Below are 19,604 nucleotides of genomic sequence, written 5' to 3' on the forward strand. Positions count from 1 at the left end.
ACATAAAGATACCATATGTCATTTTGCAAGCTTTATACTCGTGAAAACTTTATCTATCCATTGACAATAGCCATTTTCCTAATATTTTCAATCTGAAAAAGATCTGGGGAAAAAGGGGGAGGGGGGAATCAAGAAAAAATATAATCATAAAATCGCTTAGGTTGGAAAGGACCTTTAAGATCATCGAGTCCAACTGTTAACCCAGCACTGCCAAGGCCACCACTAAACCATGTCCCTCAGCACCACATCTACTGGTCTTTTAAATACCTCCAGGGATGGCGACTCCACCACTTCCCCGGGCCTGTTCCAATGCTTGATAACCCTTCCAGTGAAGAAATTTTTCCTGATCTCCAATCTAACCCTCCCCTGGCGCAACTTGAGGTCTGAATGTTATCATACAGGCTAGTACTTGACGTTCTGTTTTGTTAACTACATGAGTTAATACAATTTTTAAAAAAAACCCTCTCTTTATTCTAGCTCTCAATGTTCCATGCAAACTGTAGCTAAAAATCTCCAGGGGAGAGGAAAATTAAGATTTGAATAATTGGTGAGAACTGCATGTTTTAGCTATTGTGATATCCTCAGCTTTTGCTGTCTTCTCAGTGAGTAAATGAGTTAGCTGCTGAGCTGTTAAAAGTCCTGTAGAGAAAATTACAACGTGAAAATTCAATCTGGACTTGCAGTTTTTCAGTCCCTCAAGCTCCTCCAGCTTTTTTTGCTGCCAAAAGAAAACAACTGCTGCTCCCAGGTGCAGCAGCGGGGTTGCTTGCTCAGCTGCACTGACACCTCAAGTAGTTCTCTTGAATTTGCAGAAGTTTGTTTGGGGCATCGTTGTGAAGTAAACCCCGGGATGGGCAACAAAGTCCCTCACAGAGGGGCTGAAGGACTCTGCAGCCTGTTCCCCTTCTTGTGGAATGCTGTGAAGTATGAGGGACACATGTACACATCTGTGTGTGTAGCGGGAGAGGGGTGTATTTGCACCACGTGAGCAGAAATGTGCAGCTGGTTGCCCGATGAAGAACGAGCTGTGGGGATGGCAGATACGGTGGCAGATTATCTGCGCTGGCACTGTGCTCTGGGGCCTCCTCAGGGAGGGGTGCTGAGAAGCCACCTGGAAATGAGAAGTACTCAAACTACTTGGGATCAGAAGCTCCTTGGTTTTCATTTCCCAAGTCACGTTTGACAGTTGGGAAGGCTTTACACTCCTAAAACTACGTTGTCTTTCAAAAAACAAATCAGTATTTATTTTTCCTCCTGTGTTCTTGTGTGTCTGTAGGGTAAGCAATTCAGGACTGCTTTTTGAGGGTCTCCACCGCTTTTCATGTCCCCACGTTTTGCTTCCACCTGGGGTGCTGCATGGTTGTTTTTTGGATCTACCAAACAGCAGATCACAGTACCATCATCTGTGGCCAAGGTCCCAGCTCTTAATATTGCATGATCTTTTGTCACAGCTGCACTGGTTTTGCCTATTCTGTCACTGGTGTTAAAACGTTGTCATTCCTTTATTATTTTCTTACACAGGCACTGTAGTTACAGTGAGCTGAACTGGGGCTCTGCAGGCAGAGGTTTGTGTTTTCCCTGGGCCTCAGCAGCAGCTGCAAAGCAAGATGTTAAGGAAAAACTTGATTATGAGAAGTGCCTTTAAATATATTATGGAGCAGCTGAAAATTTCTGTGGCATTATCCAGTTAAAACTGCACTATGTGAATGCTGCTTTTATTTAAATAGGCATTTTTCAGATCCCACACACATACTTGTTACACACACAGAGTACCTACCTGCTGTGTCCTGGCTGTGTGCAGGCACATATCAACCCAGTTCACATCCTAGATGTGCTCCAGCAAGTCACCAGGTCCAGGCAATGAGTGAGTGGCATTATGGCACATACTTGCAATTCGTATCTATTTGTACTTAGAGACCAACAGAGAAGCTGGCTGAAAGTATCTTTCCTTCTTGAGCAGACAAGAAGGTGGGTGGTAAGGGGATGATTGAACAAGCAGCTGATTAAGGTCTTCTGTGCCTTGATGTAGTTACCAAAATGGGTTTCCCTCAATGTATTTATCTAAATATCAATGCGTGTGGCAAACAGCAGCACTGTGACTCCAAAGTCATGGTCTTGCTTGTGTTCCTCACCTAACCCAAATCTTGGAAGTCAGTGGAAATACACTAAGATGGGGTCTCGTGGTGCTATGCTGTTTCTGAAAAATGTTTTCATGTAGTAACTGTCAGAGCAGTTAACCTGTGTAGATCTCCACCTGTGCCCTGACCAAGGCCAGAACAAATTGGCTCAGTGAAACCTGTCAGTGAGCAACTGTGCAATCTCGTTGTCCTGAGGAAGCTTCTCACCTTGTCTGCACACTGGGGTTTGGTATGGCTGAACAGGGAGGGGTTCTCTGTCCCTACTTTTCTTCTTCGTACTAGAGCTAAAGGATGCTGGTCAGGTACTCTAAGGTCTGTCTGTTGTAACTGATGCTCAGAAGAGGTGGGGGGCTTTTGACTTTTTTTAGTCACAGGAGCCAAACTCTAAATTCCACTCTGGTAAAGGCGAAGATCAGAGGCAGGAGGTAACGACAAACTGCTCGCAATTTAACTGCTTACCAGCCTTGTGCCCCTGAGCTGCCACCGATCATGCAGCTTCTCCCTGGCAGCTCTTCTAATCTAAAATAATTCTTTTTTTTTCTTTTTTTAGCTGAAACAAAGATCTGCTTCAAATACTACCATGGCGTGAGCGGGGCGCTACGAGCCACAACCCCGAGTGTCACAGTGAAAAACAACGCAGCTCCCGTAAGTTGTGCCGACCTTTTATTTTCTTCCATGTAAGTTCCCTGCTGTCACCGTGCTATGCCTTGCTTTCCCTGCCTGCTTCGTGTGCTTTTGTATGAAAACTGAACATAATATTTGTTCTTTGGTGCACTGTGGTACAGAGGAATGGGTTATCTCTCAGTGAAGATGTGGGTTTGTATTTGACACAAGCAAACCTTTTTGTTTGGCACAGCTTGGGAAAAAGATCCAGAGCAGGTATCCTTTGAGAGGCAGCATTTGGGGACAGGTGACCTTCTGGGGACAGTGTTTTCATTGCTAGCACAGACTCATCTGCAGCTGATGCCAGAGCCACCCAAGCGGGTTCTGTCCGAGCCTCCAGGCACGTGGCACCTCCCACGGCGGGGGCAGCAGCTGGCGTATCGGCTGCTCGGCGCGTGTCCCGTCCTGTCTGCCACCGACACCTGCAAACACCGATAGCCAGCAGTATCCTAACACCATCATTTAAAAAAACGACAATAAAAACCCCTTCGTTGTCTGTCTGAGTGCAGTTCGCTGCAATCAAAAAGGGAAGAGAAGCTGGAAGCAGCCATGCTGGGGGCTGTGAGCGGTTGCCATTCGTGTTGACGCGCTGCTGAGGTTGCCTTTAACTGGCAGTTAAAAGGAATCCTGCTTCCAAAGGGGGAAAAAAAGTTGCTGTGGTAGTCGGATGTCTTTGTGAAGCACTGATGGTGCTTTAGGCCGAGTAGCATCTTGCGTTTCTTGTATTATGGGTGTTCTGCTCCATTTGAGTTTCTCTCTTTGTGCTGTAACCCAGTTATCAGAGCTGCCTCGCCTGCTGGTCAGGGTGCCCTGCAGTTCCCTGGTCGGTGAAAAGTCCTGTCACATTTTATCGCCTGTGAACTGTCAAGCTTGAACTCCTGGGAGCGATGGGGTGTGCGCCTTGGCCGATTCATGGTGGCAGGAGCGTGCGTGTGGATGTGGGGCAGCAGATAGGCCTGGGGGCGATGGCAGGAGAACTGATCACCTGCAATCCTGGGAAAAAAGGAACGTCCTCACTGGTTTCTTTTTTTTCTGGACTAGTGGCATCCCGAAAGCAGTGTTCCTTGTGCACAGTAGTTACTACTAAAGCACAAGCATTACCATGGTGTGGATGAGCAAACAGTTTTCTCAGTAGAAAAGAACATTTTTACATGTGGAACGTTCCTCTATTTGTTGCTCTTCATCTATTCATGATGTTGGCACCACTAATTCATCTTTACATCAGACGTTGTTGTAGAAAAACAATACCAGCTACAGCAATTAATTCTAGCAATTGGAAAGTGGTATCTTGCTAGTGTGAAAATGATTTAACCTGAACATGGCTCTTTTGCAGTCAAATAAAGTAGGCATGAGAACAGCATACAGATTGGAAAAGAAAAGCCTTTTCCCCTAAGAGTTTATAGCCTGAAAGGATAAATTGGATACATCACAATTAAAAGACAGTAAGTGGAGAATCAATGTTTTAGCCTCAGGACAAATGTCTTCACTAAATTGGGAACGTTCACTGGCTGTGTATGAGATGCAGAGACCCACGGCTGATCGACCCGCTGGGGCTTTTGTGCCACTGTTTGTGTCTCATAGATCATGATGGCATTTGTCAAATACACTCAGCATCGTGGGGAAAGCTGTGTAAATTGGAGCTAATTATTGAAAGGGACCTTCTCCGTGTTGTGGTTGTGTGGAAACGCTGCCTCAGCTGGGTTTCCCACAGCAGGAGTGACTTCTTTGATATGCTGCTGCCGTTGGGTGGTGACTGATCATTCCTGAGGACTTCTGCTGTAAATGTTTGCATTACGTGCTGCCACGTCAGAGCGTGGGCTGCCAAGGAGTGTCTCATAATGAAGCATTCTGCCTTATTTCCATGTCTGCGCTGCAGGCTGGGATTTTATGAGAGCGTGCACGTACGAGCAGCTGTATCTCTCATTCTTTCCAAGGGCTGGATTTAAAAATCTCAGCTGTGTTCTTTACTTCATGTCTTATTCTGTGATAGGTGAGTTTTAAAACTGTCTCCGTTTCTGGGGCATTGCTATGTAATAAATCTAACAGTCTGATTTTGAGAGTGTGAGAATAATTATACTTCCAAGAAACAGAGGATAAAGAAGGAGCAGAAGCTTCTAGTGGCTTCTGCACTGTTCAGCAATTGAGGTTAAAAAAACCCCACTGGTTTATGGAAAGCACAACATCAGGCTGCTGCAATTAATCATGGTAAAGAATGCAAGCCAGGTACATCTTTAACAAGTGTAAGTGGTGTACCTTGGAAGGCTCAGCATTTTCAGGGAGGGAAGCAGCACTTCTGGAAGCTATGAGTGTGCTCAGTGGGCTGGGTGTTTGTCAGGGCTGAGCAAAAGAATCTCCTTTTCTTATCTTGAGAAGTAGCCAGAGCTCCCCCGACTTGCAGCTGCTTTCAGATGCAAGGTAAGGAGCAGCATTGTTAGTACCACCTATATTCTACCCATCTCTGTGTGTGTCTCCTCCTGTTTTGAATACCTGCAAAGGAGATGGAGTCATCCAGGAATGAAAAAGTCGAGGCAAAATGAGCAGGGTAGATGACTGGAAATCCTCGCTCAGCTGGAAGGAAGCACGGAGCCCAGCAGTCAAATACAAAGTGCTCTCTGCCAGGGTACAGTCTCTTTCAGTGTCAAATGGCATCTAACAAAATATATATGCTAAGAAACAATTGTTAGAAGAGAGTGGATCCCACTGATTAACCGTTTGAGGTGAATAATTCTGAAAAAAGCAGATCCATAAACTGTGGGAGGAAGGTCATCTGTGTAGGCTTCTGATCTATCAGAAACATCTGCCCGTTTTTTGTTTTCTCCTGATGATGTTTCTTTCACAACAGCAGCAATACTGTCCACATCCCACCTGCCTTATGTGCTTGTACTTTGCCACCGGTGTAGGGCAACATAATGAAGTGGTACAACCTAAGTCTTTGAATTTGAAGAAGGGATTGCATTGACTGAGGAGTTGCTTCAGCATTTGAACAGGAAGGTCTGTATGTCGTTGGTTTTCTGTAAGCATGCAAGGAGCAGTGTGGTCACTTGTGTACAAAAGACTTTTACAGTGTCTGAAGTTAGGGAGGTCTGACGGTTCAGAGTTAAGGAGGTGTAATTGTTCACAGTAAGCTCATCAGAGGTAGAAGAAAGAGGTGTAGTAGTACCTCTTAGTAGGGAAGTAGCAAAGATTTTACTGTGTGCATAGGAAACATTAGCACTTTTATGATAAAGTCCTGTGTGCACTCATTGTACGTTTGTCTTGAGATGTTCTAGAGAGGTGAAGTTAAAAAAGAGAGCAAGGAAAGGAGTAGGAGCAATATAGAAAGGTTTTCATTAATACTCTCTTGTTTTCAACTCTTAATACCACCTAAAGCCCTGATCTAGGATTGGGCCTCGGAGTACTATGTGCTTATTACACAAGCTACAGCTAACGTTCATTTGGAGGGAAGGGTTTCCTGGCAGATTTTGACCCTCTCCAGCTACAAAATAAATGGAATGATTTTTAGTGTAAGAACAACCCTCAGCACATTTGTTACAGCTGAACAATGTCATTAATTCATTTTTTCACTTCTGTTTTGCTTCATTGTAAAACCATCGTAGCGTTTTACAGCCTGATTTGGTGATATTCGGTTATGCTCAGGCACGCTTGCTCACACGAACAGCCACCTAATAGTTGCACAGTTGAGCCCTTAGCTCAGTGTAATTACATTTTTGGTTATGCTTTTCTATATACTAATTAGCACTGATTCAAAGAATTTGAAGGTTAATGACATGTCCAAATTATTTCTTATTGCCACCTCAGTAACACAGGCGCTTTTCCAGAATTCAGATACATAAAGACTGTTGTATTTACACTGCAATTACCCTGTCGTGGAGCGAGCGCTCCATTTATATGAATTAGTGGAGCCAGAAAGCATGACCAGGGTGTAATTGGTCTCTGACTGCAGCATAACTATAGTCACTGTGTTAAACATAATAACCTTTTCCTTCCTTTTATTTCCTCTACTCACATTTTAAATCGGGATGGTTGGCAAGAGGTTTTCTTATTTGCACTGAAGGCCTCTTCTGCATGCAGTTCAATAATACTGGCTTTTACAGTCCTGATACAGTACAAGTGCAGAGCTTGTGCTGAAACCCTGCTGCCTTTGCTGGAAAGGTTTAAGGATTTTCTTCCAAATCGGCAGACTGTTTCAGAACAGAACAGAACTAGCAAGTGGATTCACTTCAAGCAGCGTTTTCATTATGATTGATTTCAGCTATGTCAATAGCTAAAGTGACAAATGATCCAGTTCTGTGTTCCTGGTGGCTTTTTTCCCCTGTCTTGATGTTGACTTCTTCAGCTCGGTGTGGTTCAAACTCCTGTCACCACCCGTTCATAGATTTACACCACTTACAAGAGGTAAGTGCTCAGAATTTATTGTGTAACAAGCACAAATTGAGCAGGGGAGGTACAAACAATTTTCTTTGTGAACATGAGCATTGATTTCCTGAGCAGCGGCCCATAACTCTCAGCATACAGGTATGTTCTTTTTTTATTGTTCCAAGCCAGGAGGAATGTCTCTGCTTTCCAGCACGCAGCTGTTTGCATATTTGGATGTTACCTGATTTTGCAGTCTTCATAATTTCCTGGTTTGTCTGTATGAAAGATGAAGGTGTAGTGTATTTGATCATCATAATGAAAGCTTACTTGGTGCTGAAAATCAGAACAGATTGGAAAATACTTCAATGCAAGAAACGGGCCCAAAATACTCTTCAGTGCTTTTTGTGCACTAAATCACCTGCATATTTCATGTGCATCTTCAAGGGCTGCACACCTAGGAGAGAAGGGAAAGGAGCCACCTGTGTGGTGTGAGCGCGGTGCCGGGCAGCACGGCTCAGCACAGCGCTGCTCAGAGTGTGGTACATGTCACCAGGGAGGACATCCAGCACACTGGCCATGAAACAATCAGCACAGAGCACTGTGTCAAGCAGTGACTCTCTACATATGCTGATGCACTGAAAGCCAGTGCCCTTGTGCATCCTGTGGTGAAGGCAGATAATGTACTACAGCACGGAAGAACTACTCTGTGTATCAAACGCACCCCTGGCAGAGCACCAGCCACTTGGAGCAGAGAGAGGCTGTGTGCCAACACAGCAGGGCGGCTGAGACAGTGTCCTGTTCAGTGTTCTGAAGAGGGGAATGTGAGTGGTCTGAAGTGGAAGTCGTGGAGGTCCTGACATCGTCTTTTTTATTTCTCTTTCACCAGTGCAGGCATGCTTCAGCACCTGGTAGCCTCACACATCGTGCACTGCTGTAGGCATAGCTGCCATGGATTTACACAGGGAAGAGATGACGTAAGAAAAAGCTGGCATCTGTTAAATTATTAAGCAAAATAATTCTTTAAGTGTTCATCCATCAGGCTTCTTCCTACTGTGCTGGTCCAAACATGCAGTTGTGCAGGCAGAAAAGCAGAGTAGGGACAGGACAAAAAGCAAGGTTAAGGCCACCGTTTGCACATGTCCCATTAAAACTTCTTGCCCTTTCACGGACTGTAATTAAGCAGCACTAATTGTAGAGCTGCTGAGCCATCCCTAGGTATCATTGACCACAGCCTACTCTTCACTTTACAGATCAGTTGCACCCATTTTGGGCTTCTCCCCGTTGCCCTAGTTTCTTTGCACACATTGTTTCAAAGAAAACACTTGGGTCAAATTTAACCTTACTGCACGTTTGATCCTGTATGAACTTCTAAAGGTAGATTTAGAGTGGTTTAATTAGCAGACTTGCAGTACAGCACAGAGTTGAAGAAATAAAAAGCATGACAGATGGGAACTGGAGTGATTTTATTTCAGCAACATCAAGCAGACTATTACACAAGTCGTTTATTTGTTAATGGGTTCAATACGTGTCTGGTATTTCCCAGGCACTTGCTTTCTGAATGTCTCTTGTTATGCTCACATAATAGCCATGCTGATAGTCTGCACATCATGTTACTCCCTTCTGTAGTTCAGTAAATTGTGGAAAGATCAGCGACTGTTCAGCACGCTGCACTAGTATAATAGTCTGTGCTTTGGCCTTTTACATTCCTACATGCTTTCTGCTGCATCTGATCAGACCCATGAAAAACAGTGCAGTTCCTCAGATGACACAGTGGGAGTGAGGACAGATATTTCAAGTTTTGTTGAAGGAAGGAAGGATTTAGACCTGTGGAGTGCACTTCAGAGGTGGAGGTGATAGACTTCTGAATGAAGCACCTCCTCCTTCCTCCCCTCGAGGAGTTACCTGCTGCAACAGGGCATGAACCTGATTGTGGGCAAACACCACCTCATTTACTAGAGGTGGTTTAGTCTGCGTGACACACCTTTCCAGTATGTATCAGCTCAGAAGTTGCAAAAAGATTTGCTTTGATGTTGCTTTACAAAATAGATTATTTCTGCCCTTTCCCCCTACATTTATCGGTTTGATTTGTTATAGCCCATTTTGTACACATTGACCTCAGTCTCACGGGATGCTCTGGAGGCCTGCTGTGATGGATTAAAAAAGAGAGCATGCTATTTTTTGTATGTATTAGACTATTGTTTAGTGAGACCACCATTTGTACTTGGCACAATTTTGATTTAAAAAATACAGTTTTTACTTGGGGGAAGAAAAGGAAGAGGAATGCTGCTCCCCTTTTCTTGCCTTGCAAGAAAAAAAATCCTTGCTTTCCTCAATTTTGAATTTGCTATTGCTCAATTTCATTGACTTCTCCGTTGTTCCAGGATTAATGCAGATAGAGATTAGCAGCTCTTGATCTTCTCTCTCTGTACCAGTTCCTTACACTCTTACCACGTCCCCTGTTACTCATGTTGTTCTACGGTGCTTTAGAAACATCTGTGAGCATCAGGTGATTCTGATCTGGATCTTCTCTTGCACAATTTTTAATACAAAACGAAATTCTTCTTGAAGGCATAAGCAAGCGTTTTCAGAACCTCTGATAATGCTCCAGTACTCCTGAGTTGAGGAAGTTCTTTGTGTGTTTATATTAGGGAGAGGAAATTTTGAGTGCGGATGATAACCACACGGGTTTGTGTAGAATTGCAACTGAGGCAGAAGACTTTTGAAGCAGGAATGGTGTTAATTAGCTAAGTAATATGAATCAGTTGGGATGAGATGTAGCAATGGCTGTATGTGTTAGAGTCCATGACCCAGGAAGTCATTTCCAGTCCAGTGTTTCTGGGAGGTCATTGCATTTTCATCAAGGTAAGAAGCCTGTGTTCTGGTGGTTGTTAAGATCATACTGACTGTTTTTCAAGAATAGCTGAGTTAATGCATGAATTCTAATTGTTCAGATTCTAATTTGGGTAATTATGAACCATCTTTAGTACCTGCAATTTCAAATTAGTTTAGCTTTTTTCCGTGTCTTATCTGGCTTTGTTATATAGCACCGTGGTTGGACATCTTTATACGTCATCTCAGATGTGGGTGACAATGCGTTATCTCTCAGGTATATGCTAAGAAGTCATGTATTCTGAAAGGATTAGAAATTCTTAAATGGAAACTGTTGTCATAGTCTTTAATCTGCTGTTAATTCCTATTAGCTGATGAGACAAAGCAGAGGATTTATGAGGAAGTGTTAGCCAGGCTGAACGGTGCAGTGGCCAGGTTTGTGACATGTCCATCCAGGAAATGAGCATATTAGGGCATGATCATTGGGTTAGAATAAAGAAGAAATGACTCCTGTTGAGGAAGGAATGCAAATATTAGCTGAGACAAAACTGTTTGTGTGAATAAGTCTTCCAAAGAAGTCGAGTAAATTTTGAAAGGTGTACAGGGAAAAACATGAACTCAGTGTGCTTATTCAAAGGAAGGAATAAAGTCCCAAATGAGTCTTTAAGATCTCACAATGAACAAGGCAAAATAAGCAGATGGAGCTGGGGCAGTGAGTGAACTTGTTTTGTAAAACTCTTGCAATGCCTCTGTGATGATGTGAAAGTAGGACATGAGGAAAACTTGGTAAATACAGCAGAATTACCAGTTTATGGGCTTATTTTTAAAGTATCTCTGATGTTTGTAAGAGATCAGTGATTTCTAAAACAATGTTAGGATGTCAGAGGCTCGTTTTGTTTCTTGAAGATGGTGTTTTGTGTAAGAATATTTGCTGCTGGGTGTGAGACACGCTGCCAAATGGAAAGGGAAGGGGAAGTTTAATTTGGAGGGAGAGCTGGGTAAAAAGGTGTGGCTATGGTTAAGTCTGTTGGTGTAGGTAATGGTAATCTGAAAGCTGGATCCACTGAAGGAATAGAGATCTTCCTGCTGATTCCGTGGGTCTTTTAAAGCCTAAATGAACTATTGCACAAATATAAACTAGATACAAATTATTTGCATTATACTCCAAAGCAGCTGTCCGAAGTGTCATGCCTTATAGCAAAATAAGTAATTTAAAATGGCCAGGCAAAGAAACACAACGTAAATGACAAGCAAATTGTAAGAGTTGAGTAAATTCCTCCTCCCCACCCGAAAAGAGCATGGTGACTTCTCTGGGGTCTCTGTCTGGGGACTCTCGATGCCCTGACCAAGCTGCCCTGTGCTCTGTGTTGCAGTCAGAGCTGTAGCCTGCAGGTTGACAGATGTGAGGGAAATGTTTAGGGGACACAGACGAGAAATGAACTGAATAGATCAGTGGTGAATTTGCTGTGTAAAAGCAAAGTGTAATTTTACAAAGCTTTGATGCGTAGTTGAGAACACTGAGAAATTCCTGAGTAGAGGTACAGGTTATCCAGTCTCTGCACCACCCACAAATGCAACACAAGTTTGATTGGAATCACATATTCCTAAGTTAGCGTGCTGCATTCCTGTGGCCAGCTGGAGAGCTGACACAGTGAGAGGAAAGCAGGGAAACAGGTACAGGTCCTCTTCTTGTGTCTGCACGTCCGTATCACTTGTATCTGAGTACAAGCTAAGGTATAAACTTAAGCTGAGGTGGGCAATTGCGTGCCCATTCTCTCACTCAGCAGCTTTCAGCAGATTTCAGCAACTGGCATTCCCTAGCGTGGCTGGTTTCAAGCACTGGCAGGATTTCTTTACCTCAGAGCAGCAGCCAGACACGCAGAGGGAAAGAAAGAGGTTGTAAAACTTGGCAAAGCCAGATCTGATCTTAAACACAAATTTTCTTAGAGGCTTTTTTCTGGATGATGGTAGCTCTGGGATGCACAAAGATGTTTAGCAACTGCAAGGAGCCTTCTTCCCTGCTAACTCGGCCAGAGTTTGCTTTGCACATTGGGGCTGTAAACTGCTGCCATCCTTTGGACCACTTTAAACTTGCTGAGGGACTTGTTAGCACTCAGAGGCTCACTAGCATCAAACAGCGTGCAGTGTCAGAGCCAGTGTGGGCACTTGGTGAGACGCTGCAGAAAGTCCTCCCAGGAGTTTGCTGCATAGGAAGAAAAAATGGCTGCTGCGTAGTTGTAGTGCAGCCATCAGCCCAGAAAGCACAGCCCAAAGCCTATCCACATGCATGTGTGATTGTGTTTAGGTATCTGAAAATCTAACAGTTTATTTAAATGAAGTTTTGAAGTGTGAAGAAAGATCAGAATCTCTAATCAAAGCTTTTCCTCTGCTGCTAAAGGATAGCTGAAGTTTATTAGGCAGAACCGTTGGAACAATGAAAAAGCTGAATCTAATAAAATTTTGAAGAAAAAGATGGTGGCCTCTGTGGGAGATACTGATTTATTGCCTCAGTCCTTGATTTTGTTTTAATTGAAAATGGTTGCTCTTAACATCCCTATTCTCGCCGCTGGTTATGCTGAAGCAGCATACTGCCCACGAAGGGAGGGTTGGGGAATGTGAAATATCTCCGTGCCAATGTGGAGACCTCATACACTTGCTAGGTACTGTCACTGAATGTCCTTGTGTCGTAAGTCTGTTGGTAGTTGCCTTCTAGAGGACTTCACTGATAACGCTAATGAGCAATTTTTTCTAGTAATTTAGTTTGTATTCCAGCGTTTGTTATGTAGAATCTGCTGAAAGAATTTGTAACAATTTTTTTCCCATTGAAAATACTTGCTTGCTGTTACCTTTTTTAGGGTTTCTAGGAGAGAAGTTTTTGGAATGAAAAACTTCTGTCTCCTGGGAATAAATGAAGTAATCAATAAACAGCGCTGCCAGATGAAGCAAAAGGAGCTTTCTGCAGACAGGGCAATTGCCATATGCCCACAGAAGGCAAATTCTCTCCTTCATTAGGGAATGGCATTGAGCGGGTGGTGTATTACAAGGCTAGAGTGGCACTGACCGTGACACAGGGGAAGGCTCTGCTTGTGTGTGGCCACAGCCCTTCAGGGACGCGAGCTGGCTGCGGAGAGCCCAGCAGGGAGTTGGGCTCTGCTGCCGGAGGAACCGGCTGCTGTTTGGAAGCACCTGATAGAAGAATGCTGTGGTCCCAGCACAGTGGCTTAGCGAGCTAACAGGATGAGTGGAATGTATCGCATTCAAGAGCTGGATAATTCTGTTAACAGAGTGAGGGTTGTAGCTGAAGCGCTGCCACTAATTAGGGCTGGATTTTCAAAGTGGTGCTGGAGATTAGAGCCATAATTCTGTCAGTGACAGTCATGGAGCTTGGGTCTCTGTTTGCTCCTTTCACAATTCGCCCCTTATGTCCCAGTGCGCCCTGTGTTCCCAAGATGTGGAAGAAGTTGTGATGGAGAAAAAGGAAACCCTTATTCAATCTGTGTTTATTTAGTCAGGTTTTTTTTTTCAAAACTATTTCTTTTTAAATCCAGCACTAGGAGGAAAAGGCAGTATTCACTCATTTGCAGATCTACTGAGGACTGTTCCCTCTGAAGAGGATGGCACATTATGAAGCATTGGTATGACTTGGCACATATGACTTGGTAGGATGTCTTATATTCTTTCACTGTGAAAAAACCCTTCACTGCTGAGCTGTGGAAAATACAAGCCATTTGCCACTTGCTTAGAGAGTTGTCCTAATGTTAAGAGCTTAGTGAAATCAAGAAGGCAACAGTAAAAGCCAACAGAGCTAGGCTGGTGGAGAAGAATTTTTTGAGGAACTCTTCTTGACGCCTGTGCCGTGTACACACAGGTCTGCTACAACAATAGCTCAAAGCTGATTAAATTGACATCAGGGGAGTTTTGGACCCGTCTTACATCTCAGATGAACTGAGGGAATCAAACAGGTGAAAGGAGATGAGAACGAAGCATCAGGTGCTTCTTTTGCTCCTGATCATTGAATTCAGGCTATTAACCTGATTTATTTTATTTTAAATATGCAGGCAAGCTTAGTGCTCTTGAAAAGCAGAGAACAGAGAACTGGAGCTTGAAGCAAGCATAGTGCAGGCAGTTACTGGACAACCTGTCTTTTCCCCCAGCTCTGCAACACCACATCTTTAGCTCTGGCACATCTAGCAATCTTTTTTCTGTTTGCTGATGCATGATTTGGGACTGAGTTGAGGCTATTTCTCTCTTGTGATTTGAATCGAACACAGGTCACAGCCTTCCCTTTTTGCAGTGCTCTCGTTGACTGCTTTTCATCCTCAGAGCTGGTGTATACAGACAGAAAATACTTTGCTGCTTTGCTTTTGTAGTTTCTAGTTTTCTTTCATTGTAGACTTCCATCTTCCACACAGGTTTGGACAGTACTGCTTGGAAGTGTGAGCCCCTCTGAATACTTTGATATGTTCTTAGATCTGCTTTTTTAAAGCGAAGCTCTTGTGAATAGATAGTATGGTCCAGGCTAGAGCTTTACAATACGTGACTATTTAATCTGCATTAAATATTACTGTAGTTACAGTCTGTGCTGTCAGTGTAAAATATCCTAGGTTTTAATTAATACCTTTAAAATTGGAGCTTGATTGGATTGAGCATTAGGTCACATCTGTGATGTTCACCATGTAAAGTCAACAAATACAAACAACTAGTGCAGCACTGTCTAATGTCACTGCAGTTTCCTCTGTTTTAAATGTAAGAGATACCGGCCTATGTGAGATAATTTACATCAGTTACAATCATTAAATGTTATAATTCTTTTGCAGCAGAAGCTACTGGTACAGAAGTGCTTTGGCTGTCAGTGAAGAGTAAGATTTCTTAAACCAGACGTTTCTTCTCCTTGTGGGAAAAGATAATGTGCTTAGCTTTGAATTTCTCCATGTGGTCACAGGGGCCAGAAATGCCCTTCTGGAGAGGAAAGTGTGTTACAGCACATTAAGACTAAGCCAGAACAGTGTTTTTCTGTGTTGTGTGTGGGGAAAAAAGAGTAAGTGCTTGTATTTGCCAGCTCTGCACGTCTAGCTATGGTAGAAGCATGTAATAAAATCATATTAATCCTCTTTCATATCAGTGGGACTTTTAAAATAATTAAGTTGGGCTGCACAATATACAAACATGCTAAAAGTGTTTTTACACGATTACTGGTCACTGTGGTGCCCAAAATCAGATTTTCTAGTACAGCACCAGGCAAACATAGTTACAGCTTCTTCCAGAGCTGCATTCATGCTGTACGTGTGTCCTAAAGTGTTTGCTTCATCATAACCTGGAGCTACAGGGAGGCTGAACAGGGGCACCCAAGGTGTGCCCTGTAGGCCACTTTCAGGAGCAAGAGTTTGTCCTTGTTACTCTTCCACGTGTCTAGGTAGACTGGTGAAGAGTAAGGTATTTTAAGAGATATTTTTAATTAGCTGTGAGAGTGTCTGTTTCTTAGGTTCTGCTTAGACAAATTTTTAGGGACGCACGTGGAATTTTAACTCAGCAAGAGTTGATGGACTGGAGTACTCTGGGATTTCTCAAGATTTTTTTTCTTTTTTTCCATAACATACCATGGCTAAAGAGGGAGGAAGTCTCAAGGGCTCCACTGGCTAGTGTGAAGCCTGCCTCCTTTCTCATTCAGGTTACATCACTTCCCTTCAGCATTTGCAGGAACTACTCACAAGGAAAAGTGATACTAGGACAAGACTGTATTATTTTTAGCTTTCAGTTATCTCCTCCTGTCTTATTTTTATATCTACTGAAAAAATGAAAAGTGCTGTCAAACATGGACCTTTTCCTGAGCTCACCAAGTCCTGAGAGGCTTGGATCTGGCCTCAAGTACCTCCCCATGTTTCGCAGACAGCCATCACAGGCTCTGACAGTTGTCTTTGCCGTGCTTCAGAGGTTGGGAAACTGTAGCAGACCAGAAGAAGATTTTACAGTGCATGTTTACTGCAGAATATTTGAAAGGGAGTACTGATACTTCTCTAACTGCTTGAGTACATGTGCTCCCGTTAGTGGCAATGACACTGGCTCTGATTACAAGCAAGGAAAGAGAAGGGAGGTTTGGATCTGGTTCAGGAAGTCTTTGGTTTTCCAAGAGATTCAGCGAGGCTTGAAGTTGCAACTCACATCCCATCTCTTCATGTTTAGATAGGACAGAAGCATGTAATAAAAGTGTATTCATCCTGTTTCATATCTGCAGGACTTGTAATCAGGCTGGACTGCACAATGTGCAGACAAGACATTATAAACTAAAAACATTAAACTAACTCAGACTGAGCTCTTGCTTCAAGGGCATAAAAGAACACCAGAGTTATTGAGGGAAAATCACATTTGTTCTTTTTCGTACCAAGGACTTCCAAGTCTATAGGATGTCAAGTGACGAGATGAATGTTGTCTTTCTGTCACCTAACTATGTTTTAAGTGGCAGTTGAGAAGATAGAGGGCTTTTTACCTACCGAAGACTAAATTCAAGGTTTGCTATTGTAGCCACTAAAATCAGTCTGGATTTCTTTCATGATAAATGGCAGGCAGGAAGAGCACGACCTGTGCGCTTCCCCGTCCCAGGCCTCAAGACACTGAACCCCAGTCGGCGCAGTGGCTGGTGAGCACTGGTGACCGTGTGCCCTCCTTTGTCCTGCCCTGCACCAAGTGCTCTTAGCCTTGTCCTCGCTACTGGAGACGGTCTGCTTTTGTGTTAGAAAATGGTGAATCCAAACTGCAGCAAAGAGCTTTTTTCTTTTCAGAAAATCAGACTTATTGTCAGAAGACTTTTCTCATTGTTTTTAAGTCCCTGTGATGTTCAGTTTGGTCCCAAAAACTTCCCTTCAGCTGGATGGCAGGGCAGACATAATGACCTCGGCTGGTCGGGGCGCTGAGGGGAGAAGCTTTGCACGCTCCTCTTGCTTGGCACAGTGAGCTAAATCATGCCGTGCTCCTGGTGTAGCTTCCCCTTCCTCTCCCACCATTCCTTCTGACTCCTTGAAATGCCAATATGAAAGTAATATCACTTTCCCGACCTTCCTAATACCCTTCCCTGGGTATGTCCATGCATAATCGCTCCTTCCTTTGAGAGAGGACGTCTGCTTGCTCGTGACCCCCCCTGGCATGTGTCCTGCTGCGCCTGAGGACCTGTATTCTGAGTGAGAAGGTGCAGCATATGCACGGGGAGAGCGGCAGACCAGTGCTGACAGACCACTGGAGGACAAGGAGCACAAGTTTGGGACCACAGGGCTATACAGGAGGCGTTCAGCTCGGTTGTATGATGAAGTTTTTAATGGTGCATCTGTTCGTTTGTGTTGTGTGTCCGTCCCCTCAGCCTTTCTGCTGTGTGTTCCGTTTGTCGGCTGCCTGGATGGGGGAAAACTGGATGTGCTTCAAAAAAGCGTTGTGGTATGTTTCAGATTACTGAGGTTCAGTGCTAGGCGTGGGATAAAGTACAGAGTATTTAATTGGTTTACACAGCAGGGCTGGTTTTTAGGCCTTACTTCTGCATCGCAGCTTCAGGCCTTGCCGGTGCAGCCGGGGCCTGCTACTGCAAGCAGCGGCCTGGTGCCCCCCACTGGTGTCTGCGGGGTCGTTTGGGGTGCGAATCTCCTCTCACCCGGAGGTACTTGTAAGGCTTTGTTTGCCTTTACCACACTGTCTGACTTTTTGGCCTCTGAAAAAACCCTTAAGGGTTTTGCAAGTAAATCTCTTGGTTTTGTGAAAATCTCTTGGTTGTGTGGCCCCATGCCAGAACAGCCAGGCCTAGCCAGCTCCAACGGCCTTTCGGTCTTCGCGGGGTGGGAGTCACTGTAGGGGAAGCTGTGAACGCGTCCTCTCAAACCTCAGACTGAACTGGGATTAGGAAAATTAGGTCAAAATTTCCAAAGCACCAAATCACCTGAGAGCTGCTTTCCATTGGAAGCTGTGACGAACATTTATTAACAGTCAGGTCATATAAAAACCTGACGCTGATATAACACACAAGCGCTGTGCCCTGTGATTGCGTGCCTGAGGGGTGAGCACTTGACAGCATGGGGTGGCGTACACTTCTTTCGTGTCATAGAGGGATCCTTTAGGAGCAAATAATTTGTTTTTGTTGTTTCACTTATCGGGCTGTATGTGTTATACCTCCGTTTGTATAATGCCAAGCTTTGCCAGTGTGGGTTTGGCCATGCTGGGGATGCTTTGCCTGAATCAGGATTCACAACAATACTCTAGTATAACTGTCTCGATACAATTTCACTAATGTAGATATGGCTCAAAAAGGGTCATTTAATAGCAAACATATTTTTAAGTTTTCAACAGGCCGGTGTTTGCAGGACCTCATCAGATCCACCCCAGTCTGTTCAAAGCACAGAATGTTAAACTATTCATACTGATTTGTGGCAGATCTAAAAACCCCAGAGAAATGTTTAAGGACTGGAAAAAAGCAAACGTTTTGCAAATGTGTGCATATCTAGGTCGGTTGGCCCAGTTACTGTCCTGGACAAAATCATGAAAAGACTGTAAGTAGTAAGCATTAAAGGAGAGTGCGTAATAAATGTCAGGCTGTGTAGTAGTATGAAAAATACATCTTGACAAGGAAATATTGTTGCTTCTTGGTGGGATCACAACTTCAGCTGGTAGAGGTTACTGAGTTATTGTCATAAACTTCTCATAGTCATGTATAATATTCTGATTTAAACATGTCTCTCTATCCAGAAATCAGTGGTGGCTTCAATAAATATATTGAAACCTGCTTAGCTGAGAAGATTAAAAGTGCAATTATAACTAATTAGCTGTGATCTAATAGGGATGTTTCTACATTATATGAGGAATATAATTATATTATATTATTCTACATTATATGAGGAATTCTAATATGAGGAATTTGCTCATAGTCAGCTCTACTCAGTGCCCTTTTTCCCATGTAAATAGTGTGTAAGAAACAAAATGATTATGACAAAAAGTCAAGTCAAACAGAGCCCATTTTTTTTATAATGGTGTCTAAATTCAACCTACATACTTATGATCTAGGCCTTATCTGTATCTTGACCTGCCAGCTGTGCTTGTTGTTTAATCCCTGCTAGCTGGACTGCAGTGCCCCCTTGCCCAGGTTTTGAACTCTCTGTGGGCAAAGAGCAGCTTGTTTTCTAAGTTAAGCTTGAATACACAATATTTCGTATACTGAGCAATGAGTCACAGCTGAGTGGGACTTCAGTTACTGTTTCCTGGCAGAAACTGGAACTTCACTGCATAAATGTTCTTTTTTGCCTGAAAGCCAAACAGCAAGAGTGGTGAGGAGCTGCAGCTTCCCAGGAGCCAAGCAACACTTGGTTTGACTCCAGAGTCAGTGGGAGGGTAGTCATAGTAGCACCACCTCCCTGCTGAACTTGGAGCCTGACTCACGATGGCATCTCCTCTGCTCGGTTCAGGGAAACTGCGGTGAAAACTGCTGGTGGTGGGCTCCTGATGATGCCCCAGACACTGGCTCGAAGGCGTTCTTGCTTCCCAGTTCTGATCACAGCCAGAAGGTAGCCTGGGTCCTAATTTGCACAACAGCAGCCCACCAGTAACTTGCTGAACTGAAGACTGACATTAAAACCTAAACTGTGGGGTACA

The 19,604-nt window shown here is 43.8% G+C and overlaps 1 protein-coding gene across 5 annotated transcripts in view; it reads left to right on the forward strand.

The window, feature by feature from the left end:
• The window catches only part of HECW1 (HECT, C2 and WW domain containing E3 ubiquitin protein ligase 1), a 257,027-nt gene that overhangs the window by 156,184 nt on the left and 81,239 nt on the right, over nucleotides 1-19,604 (forward strand). For all 5 annotated transcript variants that reach the window (XM_068396194.1, XM_068396192.1, XM_068396195.1 and 2 more), the window contains one exon: nucleotides 2,689-2,783. In XM_068396194.1, the coding sequence (XP_068252295.1) occupies nucleotides 2,689-2,783 (95 nt within the window). The remainder of the gene's footprint in view (nucleotides 1-2,688; nucleotides 2,784-19,604) is intronic.

This window comes from Nyctibius grandis, chromosome 3 (genome assembly GCF_013368605.1).
Source record: "Nyctibius grandis isolate bNycGra1 chromosome 3, bNycGra1.pri, whole genome shotgun sequence".
Lineage (NCBI taxonomy): Eukaryota > Metazoa > Chordata > Aves > Nyctibiiformes > Nyctibiidae > Nyctibius > Nyctibius grandis.